The sequence below is a fragment of the Gigantopelta aegis genome, chromosome 4 (assembly GCF_016097555.1).
Source record: "Gigantopelta aegis isolate Gae_Host chromosome 4, Gae_host_genome, whole genome shotgun sequence".
Taxonomy (NCBI): Eukaryota; Metazoa; Mollusca; class Gastropoda; order Neomphalida; family Peltospiridae; genus Gigantopelta; species Gigantopelta aegis.
In genome coordinates, this window is record NC_054702.1 from 20,117,661 (window position 1) to 20,139,680 (window position 22,020).

The 22,020-nt window shown below is 37.3% G+C and overlaps 1 protein-coding gene across 1 annotated transcript in view; it reads right to left on the reverse strand.

Moving 5' to 3' along the window:
* Positions 1-22,020, reverse strand: part of LOC121369657 (midasin-like) — a 171,032-nt gene that overhangs the window by 87,505 nt on the left and 61,507 nt on the right. Inside the window, exons 44-50 of the mRNA XM_041494702.1 lie at positions 19,559-19,643; positions 18,593-18,865; positions 17,944-18,161; positions 17,085-17,416; positions 15,772-15,898; positions 15,188-15,270; positions 732-859 (exon numbers count right to left, since the gene is read on the reverse strand). Coding sequence (XP_041350636.1) covers positions 732-859; positions 15,188-15,270; positions 15,772-15,898; positions 17,085-17,416; positions 17,944-18,161; positions 18,593-18,865; positions 19,559-19,643 — 1,246 coding nt within the window. The remainder of the gene's footprint in view (positions 1-731; positions 860-15,187; positions 15,271-15,771; positions 15,899-17,084; positions 17,417-17,943; positions 18,162-18,592; positions 18,866-19,558; positions 19,644-22,020) is intronic.

The following is a 22,020-nucleotide window of genomic DNA, read 5'->3' on the forward strand; positions in this document are numbered from 1 at the left end:
TAAAATAAAAAGGCTGTAATGATTATCCACAACATTGGTGTGGTAGCACATGTTTTGACATATTGTGAGGGATAAAACATACTTAAAGCCAATCTTGGTTCAAACATGCCTGTCATGGACACACCAAGTTATTATAAGTGTATGTGACCTGTATATGTTATGTATAACTGTAGTTAACATCATTTGGATTGACTTTGGTGGTGTAGTGGTTAAACCACTGGACTTACAGCTGGTAGGTACTGGGTTCACATCACAGTACCAGCTCCCACCCAGAGTAACGTTAATTTCTCAGTGTATAGGTTTAAGGCCACTACACTGACTTCTCTCTCACTAACCACTAACCCATTGTTCTGTACCCTCAGTCTAGATAGCCGAGATATGTACCAGGGAAATGCTTGAACCTTAACTGGATATAAGCATAAACAAACATCATTTGGGCGATGATATTGATGATGATGAGGTACTTTTTTTTTTCTAGCTGCACATACCAAATTAAATTCATGCATATATCATGGGCACTTAACTGTGCTGTTAATGAATTATATTAAAATAATTCCTGTTAAGAACATATGGCTATTCTCTATTACTATCAGCAAGGGATCTTTTATGCCTGTAACAGAATAAAAACCCAACTCATACCCACTGTAAAAATGATGACCTACTCAATAAGCCAACGAGATGTCAGTAGCATGTTAGACTATGTGTTTCTGTTTATAACTGACATGACATACCTTAAAGAGGTTCTGTTCGGTCAGACCGTCAAGAGTTTCCACCAGGTCAGGAATGGCAGCCTCCAGCTCAGTGACCATGTTGAAGAGGTGAACGAGCACTTTCGACTGCACAGAGTGAGATGACTGGGCTGAAAGAAAACATCTCTCATTAAACAAATCAAAGGAAAGGAAAGAATTGGTTGTTCAATGATTAACTTTATAATAGAATTGTTAACTATGAGCTATATAGAGAATACTCCCGAGTATCTTGTGATATCAATTTATCAAAGGCGGATTGGAAGTGGGGGGGGGGGGGGAGGGAGGGAGTGGGGTGTGTGGGGGGTGTGTGTGTGGGGGGGGGGGGGAGAGGCCCCCAAATTTTCCGACAGTTACAATTTTATTATATATTAATTTTCTTTTTTTTTACAATCCCCATCCAAACCTCCCCCAAAGTTCCCTTGGCATTCCGCCTCAAGTCATTGGGGCCCCCCTAAATGGATTTTCTGGATCCGTCATTCTTTATCAGCACAAGCAGTGCGAAGGATTTTATACTTTGATCAATGAGTGCCGATAAATTATGATATCACAAGACACGAGGGGTGTATTCTTTTTATCATCCATTGTCATTCTTTTCATTTGCAACAATTGTAAACAGTGTCAGTAATGTGGGTTGCATGTCACTATATTTGGCAGCGGTAGACTCATTAACTAGTAGAATGACAGTGGCGTGACGTCACTAATGATAGGTTTAGCGCTAAACATACACAGTGACGTAACAAAAGCGATATCTCCTATGATATCACAAATTATAGTGCCAGCAATATCTCCTACAAAAGCCTTTAATGGGTGATAAATGATTTATGCAGGGAGTTTCCCCTCTCACCATCCAAGTATTGCAATAAACATCATGTAAGTATTGCAATAAACATCATCCAAGTATTGCAATAAACATCATGTAAGTATTGCAATAAACTTCATGTAAGTATTGCAACAAACATCATCCAAGTATTGCAATAAACACCTTGTAAGTATTGCAAGAAACACCATGTAAGTATTGCAACAAACATCATGTAAGTATTGCAATAAACTTCATGTAAGTATTGCAACAAACATCATCCAAGTATTGCAATAAACACCATGTAAGTATTGCAACAAACACCATGTAAGTATTGCAACAAACACCATGTAAGTATTGCAACAAATATCATGTAAGTATTGCAACAAACATCATCCAAGTATTGCAATAAACACCATGTAAGTATTGCAACAAACACCATGTAAGTATTGCAACAAACACCATGTAAGTATTGCAACAAACACCATGTAAGTATTGCAACAAACATCATGTAAGTATTGCAATAAACATCATGTAAGTATTGCAACAAACACTATGTAAGTATTGCAACAAACATCATGTAAGTATTGCAACAAACATCATGTAAGTATTGCAACAAACATCATGTAAGTATTGCAATAAACATCATCCAAGTATTGCAATAAACTTCATGTAAGTATTGCAACAAACATCATGTAAGTATTGCAATAAACATCATGTAAGTATTGCAACAAACATCATGTAAGTATTGCAATAAACATCATCCAAGTATTGCAATAAACTTCATGTAAGTATTGCAATAAACATCATGTAAGTATTGCAACAAACATCATGTAAGTATTGCAACAAACATCATCCAAGTATTGCAATAAACTTCATGTAAGTATTGCAATAAACATCATGTAAGTATTGCAATAAACTTCATGTAAGTATTGCAATAAACTTCATGTAAGTATTGCAATAAACATCATGTAAGTATTGCAATAAACTTCATGTAAGTATTGCAACAAACATCATCCAAGTATTGCAATAAACACCATGTAAGTATTGCAACAAACACCATGTAAGTATTGCAACAAACACCATGTAAGTATTGCAACAAACATCATGTAAGTATTGCAACAAACATCATGTAAGTATTTCAACAAACATCATGTAAGTATTGCAACAAACATCATGTAAGTATTGCAATAAACATCATGTAAGTATTGCAATAAACATCATCCAAGTATTGCAACAAACATCATGTAAGTATTGCAATAAACATCATGTAAGTATTGCAATAAACATCATGTAAGTATTGCAACAAACATCATGTAAGTATTGCAATAAACATCATGTAAGTATTGCAATAAACATCATGTAAGTATTGCAATAAACATCATGTAAGTATTGCAACAAACATCATGTAAGTATTGCAACAAACATCATGTAAGTATTGCAATAAACATCATGCAGGATACCAAATACACTCAGACAAAAAAGTTCAGCAATTTGATAAATGTGCTTGTGCTATGGGATGCAAAAGTAAAGGAAGAAAATATATTGTTTAATGATGCACTCAACACATTTTATTTATGGTTATATGGCATCAGACATGTGGTTAAGGACCACACAGATATATATATATATATATAGAAAACCCACTGTCGCCACTTAATGGGCTACTCTTTTTGATTAGCAACAAGGGATCTTTTATATGCACCATCCCACAGACAGGATAGTACATACCATGGCCTTTGTTACACCAGTCGTGGAGCACTGGCTGGAATGAGAAATAGCCCAACACCGACGGGGATCGATCCTAAACCGACTGCGCAACAAGCGAGCACTTTACCACTGGGCTACGTCCTGCCCCAATGGGATGCCTTTAACTTTACTAAATATAATGGAAATTTAATTATTCCATGAACAAGAAATTCACCTTCAGATTTAATACACCGGGTAATCTCAAGTGTACACGTATATACCAACCTCAACCCCCAAACCCCCAAAAAGAAGACGTTACAAGTACTTTATCCGGCAGAAAGTCTTTAGTTTTATATTTCACATGACAAAAACGACAGAACAGACAGCCCACTCAAACATTCCTTTCCTTTTATTACAAAACGCAGTTTGCTGGAACTCCAGAATACATTTAATCTCAAATGCATACAAAAAAACAAGATGACAAAAAATCAACAAGAAAAAACTACAAGCACTTTCCAAAAAATTGACTTTGGGTTCATATTAGTTTTCTATTTTAGGTGACAAAAAGATAGAACAGACAAAAAAAAGTCCTTACAAAATCAGTTTATTGAACTTCATTCCACAATTTGTTTTAAAAATGTATAAAGAAGAAATCAACTTCAGAATTCACTTAATCTCTAAAACCCAAAACACACAAACTACTTTCAACTTTTTTTGACAAACGTCTTTGGATTAATATAAATTTCCTATTTTAGGTAACAAAAACGATAATAAAGAATAGACAAATAAAAAAAAAACCCACACCACAAAAAACCTGATAAAGAACTAAACCTTATTCCGCACCCAAGTCAATAGCTATAATGAGAACAAAGTATCTGTGATGACTGTCAGTAAATATGTGCGATCAATCGCAAACATGTTTGCCGAGTTTAAATCTGGCGTTGGCTGTGCTATTACCCCAAACAATTTACATGGATCAGTTCAATTTGCATGATCAGGCAATGAAGATTGATCCTGGGGCATTCGCTCAGACTGATAGGAGACCGACAGTGCTATGACTGAGTCTTCTGTCGTCTTATCGCAGTGCTCTAACGATCTCCACTGAAGACATTTAGATGCACTCATCATAATGATGATATGCATGGTTAATGTCTGGGGCTGGCCCGAGAACACTTTTCCCCATCGTGACCGTGCTAATGTGATAGACACAGAATCGCATGCATGGTAACAGAATCAAGATCTTGGCATGCAATTCTGATGCTGCTACAAAAGAGTTATTTTAGAGGTTTCCAAGATAAATGTTGCGGTTACTGTTACTCCTATTTTAGAGGTTCCAAGATAAATGTTGCGGTTACTGTTACTCCTATTTTAGAGGTTCCAAGATAAATGTTGCGGTTACTGTTACTCCTATTTTAGAGGTTCCAAGATAAATGTTGCGGTTACTGTTACTCCTATTTTAGAGGTTTCCAAGATAAATGTTGCGGTTACTGTTACTCCTATTTTAGAGGTTCCAAGATAAATGTTGCGGTTACTGTTACTCCTATTTTAGAGGTTCCAAGATAAATGTTGTGGTTACTGTTACTCCTAGTTTAGAGGTTCCAAGATAAATGTTGCGGTTACTGTTACTCCTATTTTAGAGGTTTCCAAGATAAATGTTGCGGTTACTGTTACTCCTAGTTTAGAGGTTCCAAGATAAATGTTGCGGTTACTGTTACTCCTAGTTTAGAGGTTTCCAAGATAAATGTTGCGGTTACTGTTACTCCTATTTTAGAGGTTTCCAAGATAAATGTTGCGGTTACTGTTACTCCTAGTTTAGAGGTTCCAAGATAAATGTTGCGGTTACTGTTACTCCTAGTTTAGAGGTTTCCAAGATAAATGTTGCGGTTACTGTTACTCCTAGTTTAGAGGTTCCAAGATAAATGTTGCGGTTACTGTTACTCCTATTTTAGAGGTTCCAAGATAAATGTTGCGGTTACTGTTACTCCTATTTTTTCAAATAAAATGTTATTCTTCTTACTCAATTTCAGAGGTTTTTAAGGAAAGGTCCTTGGATCATCGGATCAAACCAATTTGGCAGACCCGTTGAGTATTTGTCCCATTCCAACCATCCCAAGACAAAATGTTATTACTCTTACTCTATTTTGGATGGTTTGATGGTCCTGTATGCATTTGTATGCAAGATATGGTCCGGACAAGAAAAAGTTAATAGACGGATGGACAAATGGACATAATACGACCCATAGATGGTCACATAAGAAAAAGGGAAAAAAAAGACAAAAAAAGACAACAGTCTCCCACCACTAAAAAAAGAAAAAACCCCAATACAATCCGACAGATGCAACTGAATTTGTTTTCAATCAGATTATATATTGTAAAAGAATAAAGAAAAATAAATTTTAAAATATCTGTAAAAAAACCATAAAATAAAAATATTTAAAAAAAAGCTTTCAGGTCTGAACACAATGCTACGTGTACAGCAGCATTCCTGCATTGAAACCTAACTAATTTAATTCCGTCCCGTCACAATCTAATATCTGTGAAGCCGAAAATGTCACCAGCTAGTCAATCCTGCCAATCAATGTTCAAACATTGAGATCTCTAGGTTTTATCCAATCCTCCGACGTGACAAGAAAACAAATGAAGACACTTAAGCCATTACAGATGGAGCTGGGAAAAGGCATCACACTATTAAGACTGGATTTATTAGTGTGTGGGTCATCTCCAATATCTGACGGAACTGGATAACGGCCTGAATATTTGTGCGATGAAACCCAGATAGCAGTGGTCTGAACGGTTTTAGAGGTGTCCGTGTATGTGTGTGTGTGCATGTTTGAGAGAATGTGTGTGTGTGTATATGTATACATATGTGTGCATGTCTGTGCATGTGACTTATGTCTGTATTTGTATGTGCATTCGTGTATGCATGTGTGGAGTGTGTGCGTGTGTAAGTGTATGCATGTGTGGAGTGTGTGCGTGTGTGAGTGTATGCATGTGTGCGTGTGTGAGTGTATGCATGTGTGTGTGCGTGTATGAGTGTGTGCGTGTGTGTGCGTGTGTGCGTGTGTGAGTGTGTGCGTGCGAGTGTGAGTGTGTGCGAGTGTGAGTGTGTGCGAGTGTGAGTGTGTGAGTGTGTGCGCGTGTGAGTGTGCATGTGAGTGTGTGCGTGTGTGCATGTGTGAGCGTGTGTGAGTGTGTGCGTGTGTGAGTGTGTGGTGTAGATTAGTTAAGTTTGTTTTATTTACTCTCTTTAAAGAGACAGACCCTAGTTTCAGCCCATGAAAATTAACACTAAGTTTATTTAATCTACAAACCTGTAACACATTTGGATAAAGTTAAAACTGAGTGAAACATGAGTCTGTGACTTTGAAATAATGAAATACCCTCTAAAAATAGACTAAAACTCTACCCTCTAAAAATAGACTAAAACTCTACTCCATAACTGTTACTTCTCAGATACATGTGCATTTTTAAAAATATGAGAAATGCATTTTGTGATATTAAAAACACCAGGATAACCAAAAACACTTCGAATGTATGGAAATTGATCATCTAAACCATAAAATCTAAGTAAAGTATGATTTCAGTTATCAAAAACGTCGATAATAGTAAAAAATATACCTTAGTGTTTGAAAACTAGAACACATTTATTAATCACTGGCTATTGGATGTCAAACATTGAATAATTCTCAAATAGTCTTAGAGGAAACCCACTGCATTTTTCCATTAGCAGCAAAGGATCTTTAACATGTACTTTTTCATAGACCGATCTCTTGATGCTTTTCGGTACAAGTATTCATGTGGCAGTAGTGGTGTGTGTCTGTTTGTCTGTCTGTCTGTCTGTCCGTCTGTCTGTCTGTCTGTCCGTCCGTCTGTCTGTCTCTCTTCTTTCTTCCAAGTGTCAAAACCCAAAATAGCCATACAATGTCATGTTGTTTATAATGTACTGAGGTATTGCTAAACAAGGGTGGGATTTACATGTTGCTCATGAATGCAAGCATACATGTGTTTGTGTGTGTATGCATACTTATGTCTGCAGAATCAGCATGCTGGCATGTCTGTAAATGAGTCTGCAGGTTACAGAGAGAGATAGAGATAGAGATCGAGAGAGAGACAGAGACAGAGAGAAAAAGGTAGAGAGAGGGACAGAGAGAAAGAGAGAGAAAACAGTGAGACAGACAGAGACAGAGATAACAGAGAGAGAGACTGAGGGAGGGACACACACATGCAGACTGACAGAGACAGAGACAGAGAGAAACAGGCAGAGAGAGGGACAGAGAGAAAGAGAGAGACAGTGAGAAAGACACAGATATATATATATATATATATATATATATAGAGAGAGAGAGAGAGAGAGAGAGAGAGAGAGAGAGAGAGAGAGAGAGAGAGAGAGAGAGAGAGAGAGAGAGAGAGAGAGAGAGAGAGAGAGAGAGAGAGAGACAGACAGACAGAGACAGAGACAGAGACAGAGACAGATAGAGGAGTCAGTGAATACATTTTATATCATATTACAATATACTTTAAAACATCCATTCTGGTCTATTCACCAGGCATCAATAACAAACAGAAATGATTTATTACGACATGCAATCTCTCGCTGACATAACATAAATACATCCATAGGAGATTTTATTCATAACCATTCTATGCCCGCGCATTCCACTTCCATGGTCTGTTAAGACGGGAGAAAAACAGATAAAGTGTCTTGATAGATCCCCTGAATGCAAATACGATCACCAATTGAACACCAACGTAGATTACCTGCCTCACTTGAACATAATCACATTTATGAAGAGACGCCAAAAAAGGAAGACTTACAAATGAGACGACGCCTTTTACACACAAATCGTGTTACTGTCTCAAACAGCCCTATCAGAAGAGAGAATGACAGAGAGAAGAAGAGAGAGAGAAAAGGAATATCACTGCTGCCATACACAAGTTTCGACAGAGTTTGCAGAGTTTTGGCAATCAATACACCTATTTTCTTCTGATGACCAATCAATGTTGTAAGTGGAGATTCAGCAGCTTACAAATGTAGATACTGATTTGGGCTATAAATTGCACATAGGGAATAAATCTATACAAGTCAATTAATAGGTAATCTTCTTTATGATTGAAATGACAATAAACAAAATAATTTGCTGAAACCAATGCTGTGGTCAGAATGTGAATCATTTTAAAGACTGAAGGAAATCCAAATAAGGTAAGTTTATTTTTTTAAATTATTAAATGCTTTAAAACATTTTTTAAAAGTAAGTTTATTTTGCTAATTAATGTATTTTCTACATACCCATCAATGTAATATGAAAGAAAGAAAGAAAGAAAGAAATGCTTTATTTAACGACACATTTTATTTAAGGTTATATGGCGTCAGACATATGGTTAAGGACCACACAGATTTTGAGAGGAAACCTGCTGTCGCCACTTCATGGGCTACTCTTTCCAATTAGCAGAAAGGGATCTTTTATTTGCGCTTCCCACAGGCAGGATAGCACAAACCATGGCCTTTGTTGAACCAGTTATGGATCACTGGTTGGTGCAAGTGGTTTACACCTACCTACCCATTGAGCCTTGTGGAGCACTCACGCAGGGTTTGAAGTCGGTATCTGGATTAAAAATCCCATGCCTCGACTGGGATCCGAACCCAGTACCTACCATCCTGTAGACCGATGGCCTAATCATGATGCCACCAAGGCCGGTCAATTTAATGTGAGGTTTGTGAAGCAATATATCACATATTATAACAAATCACTTTTCTTCTTCTTTCTCTTTTTTAAAAACTTCGTCATATTGATGATTTACTAAATTCATTCTGTAGGAAAAAAGATTTTCCCGATTTCTTTTAATAAAATGAATACAACTGAATTTCTTAAACTACACCATTCTAAGATCTAAGATGATAAAGAACTTCCTTGTTTTTTTATTAATGAGCTGAAATATGATTGGTTGGATTACATTAAGACAGAGAGTTTAAATATTATTGATAAATCTAGTTAACTTACTGAAATAGTGTTTAGTTTAAATTCTAGTTAAATTTTACAACACCCACCCCCCAAAAAACAACAACAAAACAAAAACATTAAGAAAACCATATTGTTCAGATGTCAATAATTTGTTTCAATAAAAAAAAAATTTCAACCCAGAGATATACTTAGGAAATAACTATATGGAGTTTTTAAATTTGCAGGTGTTATTATTTAGTTCATCCCGCAAATGTCATTTTTGACCGAAGGCGTTAAATTAATCACATTTTATTAATTTCCAACTCTACATATCTGAAGTGTTTACACATCTGAAGACTGGCTAAACCGAAAGTCACTCCTGTGCGAACCATAGATTTTAATATACACATTATGTATATGTACATTAGCAATTGTAGGGCACTGACTTGGCTTGAGAAATGCAAAACAATCTGAGTGAACAAAATACTGATTTTAATATTAACAAATATTTTGCACAGAAAACCTGTTCAAGTTTGTTTTTCTCCATGTTGCATACCATTCAGTTGAAAATATGTCAACCCCACTGTTACTTACTATAAAAAAACATTGTTGTATTCAATCCAAGCATCAAAATATTTATCTACCACAGGATTACATCCTGTTGGACATACATCAATACAGTCAAAGTACTTTAACCCTAGCTAACCCTGTGAATCTATATATGAGAACAAATAGAGATTTTTTTTAATAGAATTTTTTTTGCAAAGACACGTAATGAGTGGAGACAGAAGAACAGAATTGAGAATCCCATTCAAGTGACATGTATTAAAACATGGCTAGCTGTCAGAAATCAATAAGTCATCATCATCAACACTGTGATGGATGTCTTATTCATCAGGTCTCGTCAAAACCAGGCAGTGTGTGTCAGAGGATTTAGCCAAAAAAACAAGATGAATCGCTATCCATGGTTGTATAGTGGTCAAGCTGTTGGTCTTAAGGCTGGAAGGTGTTGGGTTCGCATCCCTGTGCAGTCTTAATCACCAGAATCCCATTCTATGAAGCGATCTTAGTGCTAAGATTACCTTAAGTGCATAAGGTGATCTTAGTGTTAAAATCGCTTTGTGGAACGGAGCCCTGCGCTCGTCAAATCTAGGCAGTGTGTGTCCCCCCCCCCCCCCCCCCCCCCCCGCCAAAAAGATAAACCACTAGCCATGGTGATATAGTGGTTAAGCCACTGGACTTAAGGCTGGAAGGTGTTGGGTTTAGATCCTGGTACTGTCTTAATAATCAGGTCTCGTCAAATCTAGGCAGTGTGTGTCCCCCCCCCCCCCCCCCCCCCCCCCCAAGATAAACCACTAGCCATGGTGATATAGTGGTTAAGCCACTGGACTTAAGGCTGGAAGGTGTTGGGTTTAGATCCTGGTACTGTCTTAATAATCAGGTCTCGTCAAATAGGCAGTGTGTGTTACTGTTAGAGGATTTACCCCCCCCCCCCCCCCCCCCCCAAGATAAACCACTAGCCATGGTGATATAGTGGTTAAGCCACTGGACTTAAGGCTGGAAGGTGTTGGGTTTAGATCCTGGTACTGTCTTAATAATCAGGTCTCGTCAAATCTAGGCAGTGTGTGTTACTGTTAGAGGATTTACCCCCCCCCCCCCCCCCCCCCCCCCCGAAGATAAACCACTAGCCATGGTGATATAGTGGTTAAGCCACTGGACGTAAGGCTGGAAGGTGTTGGGTTTAGATCCTGGTACTGTCTTAATAATCAGGTCTCGTCAAATCTAGGCAGTGTGTGTTACTGTTAGAGGATTTACACCCCCCCCCCCCCCCCGAAGATAAACCACTAGCCATGGTGATATAGTGGTTAAGCCACTGGACTTAAGGCTGGAAGGTGTTGGGTTTAGATCCTGGTACTGTCTTAATAATCAGGTCTCGTCAAATCTAGGCAGTGTGTGTTACTGTTAGAGGATTTACCCCCCCCCCCCCCCCCCCGAAGATAAACCACTAGCCATGGTGATATAGTGGTTAAGCCACTGGACTTAAGGCTGGAAGGTGTTGGGTTTAGATCCTGGTACTGTCTTAATAATCAGGTCTCGTCAAATCTAGGCAGTGTGTGTTACTGTTAGAGGATTTACCCCCCCCCCCCCCCCCCCCCCCCCCCCCCGAAGATAAACCACTAGCCATGGTGATATAGTGGTTAAGCCACTGGACTTAAGGCTGCAAGGTGTTGGGTTTAGATCCTGGTACTGTCTTAATAATCAGGTCTCGTCAAATCTAGGCAGTGTGTGTTACTGTTAGAGGATTTACCACCCCCCCCCCCCCAAAAAAAAAGACGACCCGCTAGCCATGGTGATATAGTGGTTAAGCCGCTGGAATATACTGGGTTCACATCCTGGTACTGGCTCCCACTCAATTAAAAAGTTTTTTTTAAATTTAGTGACACCACTAGAGCACATCGATTAATTAACCAATCATTTGGTAATTCTGACACATAGTCTTCAGAGAAAACCCTCTTCATTTGTTCATTAGAAGAAATGAATCAGGGATGTGAGAGAGGCTGGAACAAAAAAACTTACTGCTCACTTACTTTCTTCCCAAGTCAAACAAAGGCTTTCAAATAGCATATTCTGGATTGGACAAAACAGGCCAATCACAGCGAAGCTGACGAAATCCAGAAAAAGGGAATGTACTATGTGTGAATACTACTTGCGATCGTGTGATACTACATTCGTTTTTGCATTGTTTTGTTTTTTTATTTTGTTTTATTTTGTTTAGTTTTTTATAGACGAAATGGAAAATAGCTCAGTGTGGCATGTGTAAGGCATGTCTCACTGAACACTATCCCACTGTCCTAGACAGCACAGATAGCCGAGGTATGTCCTTGGAACCTGTTGAGCAGTAAAGTTGATATAAGTAAATCAAAGAAAATAGCTTCTAGAATTTTTATAAAATCCACTAAACATGGGATCAATGATTTAAAACATTTACTAGCCACGATTAAAAATTCACTAGCCCTACTTTACTTTAAGTTAATACAATTTTACTAAATAATAGTAATAATTGAATATGTTGATTAAAGAGGGAGATGGAACTTAAAAACACTAACATTGGGGGTGGGGTGAGGGAAGAATATTCGTATTTACAAAATAGACTTAACTGCAACATATAACAAATTTTTTTTAATTCACTAGCCTTCGGGCATGGCAATAGTAGTTAATTACTAGTCCAACACTGAATATCACTAGCCAAGGGATTGGGGCTACCATAATCTAGAAGCCCTGGGATTATTTTGTAAAGGGAGCTCAGTTGGTAGAGTGCTAGACTAAAATGGTAGAGTGCTAGACTAAAATGCTTGGGTCATAGGATTGAATCCCCTTGGTAGACCTAATCTTTGAGTTTTCCCCATCCCAACCAGTGCCCCACAACTGGTATATAAAAGGCTGTGCCATAGTTTATAATTTTATTATAAAGATAACTTTTAAGCAAGACTTTGTCTTTAACCACTAGCTCTGTGTATATAATATATGTAAAAATTACCAAATGTTTAACATCCAATAGCCAAGGATTAATAAATCAATGTGCTCTAGTGGTGTTGTTAAAACAAACTTTCTGTCTATACATCACAAAATATACAGTCTTTCTATCACCCATGCTCTCTCTCTCTCTCTTGTGTCTGTTTTTCTCTCCCCCTCCCTCTCTCTCATCTCATTTGCTACAATCTAAAAACTATATCTCTTTCCTTTTTGTCACTGACAGCGTGTTATAAGAGAGTGAATCAATATTTAATCTTAACTCTATTACTTAACATATTAACCCACAGACCTAACAATGCGCACTGGTGCACAATTTCTAGAGATCAAAAACAAAACAGAAGAGATGAAATTGATTTCCACAATGAGATTGACAGCTGGCAATGCTATGGTCCATAACATGCAATATTAAAAGGAAAACTCGTTAATCCATGTTACACAAATATGATCAAAATAAAACGTAAACTTTGCTTTTCCTCTAGTTACATGTATGACAATGCAAGTTTTGATACTAATCTTATTTGCCTGTAAAAAATCTGCCTTGCAATCATAATGGTTATAGATAGTTGTCAAGGAAACACTCTCTAAAAACAGTCCTTCTGGAAACCCAGAAATCCATCAATGTCTGAATTCTAAATCACTGCTTTTTTGTGATACTTTTTTTTTTTTCATTTAGAAATTGGTTGAAAAAATGTGGTCGTAATTAACTTACAAATGATTGATCTATTCTTACATTATGGACTTAGCATCGTCTTCCTCAGAAATAATGACTGCACCGTAATTCACATGATATCCATTACTTAATTATGAATGACTCCATTAATGTTGTAGCAGATCTTTCAAAATAATGTCTTGTGTTTGAATCTACCATGGAAAGGATACCTATTGATTTAAAACAACACTTTTTTTGACTGGTGCTTAATATATTATTTCCACATATTTAATTATGTAACAGGGACTTTTTGAGCTAGTCGATTGTCAAACTGATGTGAAACTATCCAATTCCTGCCTTGATGTGCACAGAGTTGTCCTTAGTGTATGGTATAACAAATATATAAAATTCACTGTAGTTTTGTCAGTAGCTGCTCACTGTCACACTGCGCTTTCTGCCCTGTTCTGACAAAAGCAAGTAACTGATATTTCTTCAAACATTCTTTTTTAAGGTGTCAAAATATTATGCAAAACCATCTTCTTGTTGGGATGGACATGTCACTAAACATCAGAAAAGAAGTTAGTTTGTTTTGTTTAACAACACCACTAGAGCATATTGATTTAGTAATCATCAGCTATTGGATGTCAAACATTTAATAATATTTGAAACAGTCAGAGAGTAAACCGGCAACATTTTTCCATTAGTAGCAAGGGATCTTTTATACACACCACACCACAGATAGGCACATACCACAGTCTTTAATCAGGGTTCATACACTTAAAGGAAGTCAAAATTCCAGGGTTTTTCAAGCACTTTCCAGGTCAATTTTACCAAAATTCCAGGACCGTACCGAGTTTCCACAGGTCGTTAAACACACAAATGCCAACCATCTTTGTGGGTTTACAATAGATTCATTAACTTGACACGCTCCCTGAACTTGCTAAATACCCAGCGGCAAAAAGTGACAAACTTTCTTTTCCAATATGGCAAAGCTGTCACTTGGATCTCGTGGCCGCGTGATCCTCGCATCGCGAGATAAAAAACAACAAACATTCACACGTCAACTGAGCCTGTAAACATCGATTGGCCGGACGATTGGCATTTGATTGTGCCACGGAATTGAAACAAATAATTTAATTACATGTTAAATAAAGTAAATAAAGCCTCCGTTTTAGGCGTTTATATTTTATTTGACATCAAATTATAATTTTTTAAGGGTTTTCCAGACCGCAAGATGATTTTCAAGGGTATTCAAGCACTGGAATACATTAGTTTATTTTCAAGGGTTTTCCAGGCGCGTACGAACCCTGTTAATATACCAGTTTTGAAGTAATGGCTGGAATAAGACGCAGCCCAATGGCTGGCAGGGATCAACCTTTGCTACTGGGCTACGTTCTTCTCAGAAAAAGAAACACTGTATTAATATTATTACTTATAAGAATGAAATGGAAATGGAAATGTTTTCATTTAATGACGCACTCAACACATTTTATTTACAGTTTTATATGGCATCAGATATATGGTTAAGGACCACACAGATAATGAGAGAGGAAACCTGCTGTCGCCACTTCATGGGCTACTCTTTTCAATTAGCAGCAAGGGATCTTTTATATGCACCATCCCACAGACAGGATAACACACACCACAGCCTTTGATATACCAGTCATGGTGCACTGGCTAGAGCGAGAAATAGCCCAATGGGCCCACTGACGGGGATCGATCCCAGACCGACCGCACATCAGGCGAGCGCTTTACCACTGGGCTACGTCCCGCCCCTTTATAAGAATGAAGTGTAATCTTCTTTAAAGGTCCTGTAACTGTTTCTACTAACCTCGGACACAGTTTTCCTCTAGTCTCTCCTTCAGTGGTCTGTACATCATGCTGGTTATGTTCAACGTGTGAAAAACATAGAGTCTGAAATTTGAGATATCACAGGTTTTAATGGCATGTATAAACAACAATGTTTGAAATTTGAAATCTAACATATTTTCTTGGTTATCTTTAAAGACTTACGTAATATGTTAAAAAAAAACATACAATCTGAAACTTAAAATTTAACAGTTTCAATACACCATAAGGGACATTTCCTTTTGTTCTTTAAAATATGATGTTGCGTTTAAGTTTGAAATTTGAGATGAACCTGTGTCAATACGTCTGACATTTTTTTGATATTCTTTAAAGCTGTTTTTCTTCAGCACGTTATGTTTAACATGTTAAAAAACATATAGTCTGTAATCCCAGATGACAGTTTTAATATATCATCTGGAACACACTACAAAAAGTAACAAACTGTAGTAGTTAAAATGTATTAACGGAAGGATGGTTTGAAGAAATGATGGTAGAAGGGAAGACTCTTTTAAAAAGTCATTTTTAAAGTGTGAATAAATTAATTTTTAGATTAATCCTTTAACATACCTATGGATTGTAGACACAATTGCATCGTAGGTGTTTTCTTCAGTGTCTTGACAGAGGAAACCTATCCTGTCAACAAGTTGTGGATTCCATCCAATGTCCCATGGCTGGTCAGACACTAAAATATGAGCTGATGAAATAAAGGGTAAAAAAAGAGATAAACTGTTAGCAAAATAAAAGAATCTTTAGACTTTAAAGGAGCATTGAAGTACTGCTGCATTCTGAACAAATTTACTTTAACAATACTGTTTAAGTATTATATGCATTTAATATTATTGATGTTCAATATTATTTGTAAGACAGTGATTAAGGGCCCCATCCCTTACATTATTGACAGGGCCAATAAAACAAATAATAATAATAAATTAAAAAATACTGCTGCACACTTTCAGCGATCTACAATTGACACAGTTTTGTACTGACAACTAATGTTTTGGTTTCTTCTTTCACTGACTGATAATGATCGAAGTACAAAAGATTAATGTATGAAAAGAAATATAAACCTAAGGCTGTCCTGTTAAGACAAATAGCTGTAAGTAGGGAATTAATGATTTTGAGAAAATTTGAGAAAATAACTTTTTGTGGTCAAGTTTTATTAAGCAGTTGAAAATGATCTGGTTTTTCCAGGTTAATACCTCAGGAAGATATTTCTCTGGTATCATTTAAATTAAAAATACTAACATTAAATAGAATCTAGAATATTAATTATCGTACAACTGATGTGGTTCTGGGCCCCGTTCCACAAACCGATCTTAGCACTAAGATCACATTAAGTGCATGTATTAGCTGTGCAGTTACGGTAATCTTAGGGCTAAGATTGCTTCGTGGAACGGAGCCCAGGTCATCCAGGTTTTTGTAATACCCCAAAATGCATTTTTCCTAATTCTAAAAATGCATGTGCATGTTCGTCTGAAAAGTAATGATTATTGAAACAAGCTCTAGTTATTTTTCGACAGTATTTCCCCATTTAAACATCAGACTTTATCTGCTCTCTCTGTTATAACCATATCCTGATGTCATGCAGGTTTGTAGATTAACTAAACTTAGTGCCCATTTTTAAGGGCTGAAACTAGGTTCTGTGCCTTTAACAAAATGCACACTAATAACATAAGACTCACCCAGTTCACAGTCACAACAGAGTGTTAGTATTCATTTTCACGGGCTGAAACTAGGTTCTGTGCCTTTAACAAAATGCACACTGATAACATAAGACTCACCTAGTTCACTGTCACAACAGAGTGTTAGTATTCATTTTCACGGGCTGAAACTAGGTTCTGTGCCTTTAACAAAATGCATACTGATAACATAAGACTCACCTAGTTCACAGTCACCACAGGATGTCTGCCAGACCTGTCTTTGTTTCTTCATCTCTGTGTGGTCCGCCAGTCTGTTTAGGCTGTCTGTCACCAATTGTGGTAAACACTTCAACATGGCTTCCAAACTCCAAACCTGCCCTTCCACACCCTTGGATACAAGTTTTGTGTCTCTACAGTTCTGCTCCATAAATGTACGGAACCAGTGAGAGGCAAACTTGAAATCCTTTTCTGGAACCAGTGACACAAAAATGTCCACCGCCGTTCTAAGATGACCGACATTGACGGAAAGAGATGTCGAATCTTCATGGATGTTTGTCTCCATAGAGTTATCACTATTAGATCAGAAAGAAAGAATATATATTAGCATATACAAAGAGGTTTGAGCATCTACAAACATTAGGATGATGAAATACACATTGATATTCTGAACAAGAAAATGTATTTAATATGAAGATAATTTCATTACAAAGGCTCTGTTAGGTGTAAATTCCATTTGTCCATAATCTGTAGACATATGAGGGGTCCACGGGAATAACCTGTGATGTCACATAATTGGTAAGGTGATATTTTGTAATTTTTAAAGTTTAAACTATGCAATTGTAGAATATTTATACCTAAAGCATAATTTACCAAAACATTTTAACGGCCTACCATAATTACAGGTTTTTAATTTAGTGTGTCATTGTGACCTTAACATACATGACCGCTATATTGATATTTGCTTGGGCATCATAGGTTATTCCCTTGTATCCTTTATATACATATGTGTAATTAAAGTATCTTTAATGGTAGTACTAAACCAAATAACTTCCATCTGGGTCAAAGTTCAACCTGGATGCCACCAATAAGCTGCACATACCTAGCAGTGTGATGCTGCTGTGTTTGTAAGACTCTGTCAATGAGAAACGTGAGCACACCCGACTGAAACCGAACACTGGCCAGTGTCACATCATCCATGTACTCGGCACTCCCAGGCAGACACACCGGCCACAGGCCTAAATCAATACTGGAATCAGCCATCTTGAAAGTTTCGTCTTTCAGTTTTCCCAGTGATTCAGTTAAAATCTCTTTGGCTGTCTGAAAACAGAAAAACTAATATTGTATGATCTGAAAACCCCCGAAAACCCCCCCCAAAACCCCATTACATAACCATTTTTTTATAGCGGTTTGCAGGTTACACATTTCTAACATGCTCCAAAAAACCCAAAATATGCTATTGGATGTCATTTTATGCCATGACCTCTATTACAAAACAAAATTTGCATAACATTATTTAACAATTTCTTTTTATTGCTGTTTATAACTTAATGAATTTTAAAAACACCCCAATATAAAAAACAAATCTTATGGTATGAACACAAAGCATTTTCTAATTTGCTAGAGTATATTATAGTAAATAAATAAATAAATAAATAAATATATAATAATAAAAAAAGATTAAACGTATAATAATTTGTATGGTAATTTTACATTTATTTCTGAGAATAGGCAAATCAAATACCACTGACCCCTTTGGATATAAAATTCTTTAGACTGCGAACATAGATGTCATTTGCTGCATGATAGAGGGAATCAGCAAAAGATACACCCCTTTCCACTTGTTGAACTGTCATCACTGCGGCACACAGTAGGTCCACAATCATTGGCTGATCACTGTGAGGCAGCCTCACTTTCATCTCCTGATGCAGCCCAATAAGCCAATCACAAGCTGGTTTACTATTCAGACCAAGATCTTTCAACATTGTCTTGACATCAAAGTCTGAGTAAGGGCAGCCATCATCCTAAAGAAATTTTAAAAGAAAAACTTCTGTAGAAATTTAATAAAGGTTTACATAACATGATCGAAATATCCTTTATAATTTCACATTTAAAGGAATGATCTCACATTTCCAAAATTTAACATCTTTGTTGATGCAAAACACACCTGCAGTTTGAATTAATTCTTACATATACATTTAAGTTCCTCAAACTTTATATACTGGTTGTGAACATCATTAAAGTTTAACTCTTTCTATTCAGAAATACGATTCTAGAACTTTTAAAACAATAACATGAGAAATAATAGGGTGAAATCACTGTTGCTTGAAATCATCAATTTTGCCACAAGCATAAAACTGTTTTCAGAAACTCTGTTTGCTCAACTCGGGATCCGTTTCAGTAGATACTAGTAGGAGAAAACTTCACTGACCTATGATTTACACATTGTACTCAAACTGTCACCTGAAGCTACAAAAACTCACAACACAACCCTTGCAAATAAGAAAATTTCCACGGCAAAAAAACATGCCATAGAAAAACCCCTGAATACAGTCCAAAGCCAAAAAGTGCTGTGGAGAATCAAAAGCTCCATGGCAAGCTCTACGGCATTGCTGATTGCCGTGGGCAATTGCAGGGGTTGCTACCAATGTACAGAATAAGTGTTAAAATACTCCAGACATCGTAGCTCTAAGCAATCTGATCTAAGTAATCCTTACCTCGCCTGGTATGTAGATTTCTACACCCCTGTTTCTCATTGCTCTTGATATCTCTCCAAACTTGGGATCCATGGCAAGGAATAACCTATAATTACAGAATTTAAAAATGAATTAAGAGATGAATACCTTTCCTATATGTAGGAGTTGGGAACAGAAAAAAAAAAGACAAGAAAAATAGTTGGGTTTTTTAACTAAAATATTTTTTTTTGGGGAGTTGGGTGAAGCTACTGTTCGCCTCATGCTCCAACCCTAAACCTCTTCCGGCTATGTACAGGTATTTAACTGTTAGATGGTTTACAATTTGCTGGTGAAGCTACTGTTCGCCTCATGCTCCAACCCTAAACCTCTTCCGGCTATGTACAGGTATTTAACTGTTAGATGGTTTACAATTTGCTGGTGAAGCTACTGTTCACCTCATGCTCCAACCCTAAACCTCTTCCGGCTATGTACAGGTATTTAACTGTTAGATGGTTTACAATTTGCTGGTGAAGCTACTGTTCGCCTCATGCTCCAACCCTAAACCTCTTCCGGCTATGTACAGGTATTTAACTGTTAGATGGTTTACAATTTGCTGGTGAAGCTACTGTTCGCCTCATGCTCCAACCCTAAACCTCTTCCGGCTATGTACAGGTATTTAACTGTTAGATGGTTTACAATTTGCTGGTGAAGCTACTGTTCGCCTCATGCTCCAACCCTAAACCTCTTCCGGCTATGTACAGGTATTTAACTGTTAGATGGTTTACAATTTGCTGGTGAAGCTACTGTTCGCCTCATGCTCCAACCCTAAACCTCTTCCGGCTATGTACAGGTATTTAACTGTTAGATGGTTTACAATTTGCTGGTGAAGCTACTGTTCGCCTCATGCTCCAACCCTAAACCTCTTCCGGCTATGTACAGGTATTTAACTGTTAGATGGTTTACAATTTGCTGGTGAAGCTACTGTTCGCCTCATGCTCCAACCCTAAACCTCTTCCGGCTATGTACAGGTATTTAACTGTTAGATGGTTTACAATTTGCTGGTGAAGCTACTGTTCGCCTCATGCTCCAACCCTAAACCTCTTCCGGCTATGTACAGGTATTTAACTGTTAGATGGTTTACAATTTGCTGGTGAAGCTACTGTTCGCCTCATGCTCCAACCCTAAACCTCTTCCGGCTATGTACAGGTATTTAACTGTTAGATGGTTTACAATTTGCTGGTGGCATTATTTCATTTCAGAGGGGGCGAGACATGGCCCAGTGGTAAATCGCTTGCCTGATGCACGGTTGATCTAGGATCAATCCCCGTCAGTGGGCTCAATTGCTATTTCTCGTTTCAGTCAGTGCACTACAATTGGTATATCACAGTGTTCAAAATATGCACTTGTCTGTTTATCTCGACAAGTGAAAATCTGCTCGGACAAGCAAAATGTACCTTGATGGTTGTCCAGTGGACAAGAAAACAATTTCAGTGCAGTTTCATTTTGAGCAATCGCAAACATCATCCTGTTACTTGAATAAAAAAATCAATTTATTTGGACAAGTGAAAATATTGGCAGACAAATAGATTTCTAGATGTATTTGTCTGGTGAACTAGTAACATTGTTTACTTATTTCTATCACTGTATCAAAGGCCGTGGTATATGCTATCTGTCTGTGGGATGGTGCATATAAAAGATCTCTATCTAACACTATGTCAAAATTACCAAATGTATGACATCCAATAGCCGATGATTAATAACTCAATGTGCTCTAGTTATACAAAACAAAACTTTATTTCATTTCAGTTTATTTCATGCTTATGCTAATTAAAGTTCAAGCACACAGACCTGGGCACACACATCAGCTATCTTGGTTGTCTATCCAGGACAGGGGTTAATGTTTAATAGCTGTTAATTAAAATTAACTAAGTTGATGTAGTGGCCTTACACTTCCCCATTAAGTCATTAAAACTTGATATGGGTTATAGCTGGAGTATGATCCCAGTACCTACATTATTAAGTCTAATGGCTTAACCACCTGATTACCAAGACTGGCAGTAGCATTATAACCTCCGGTAACCACAGATCTATAAAATCTCACATGTACTCTTCAGACAGTTTAACAGTTACAGGAATATCACGTCTGCACATACAAGTTAATTAAGACATGGCAAACACTGTCAAACATTGTCAAACGCCTGCTAGATGAGTCAATAAGCGAGTGGGTTTTATCACAAGTAAGATCACGTTCCGTCTTAAGCCCAGTACCGTCTCCCACCCACAGCAAGTTTTTAAGACCTCAATTGGTAGATGTAAGGCCACTACACCCTCTTCTTTCTCACTAGCCACTAACCCACTGTCCTGGACTGATAGCCCAGATATCTGAGGTGTGTGCCCAGGACAGCGTGCTTGAACCTTAATTGGATATACGCACGGAAATAAGTTGAAATGAAATACTACTTAAAGGCATGTTAGCCAGCTCATAATCTCATCACTTTTGAATA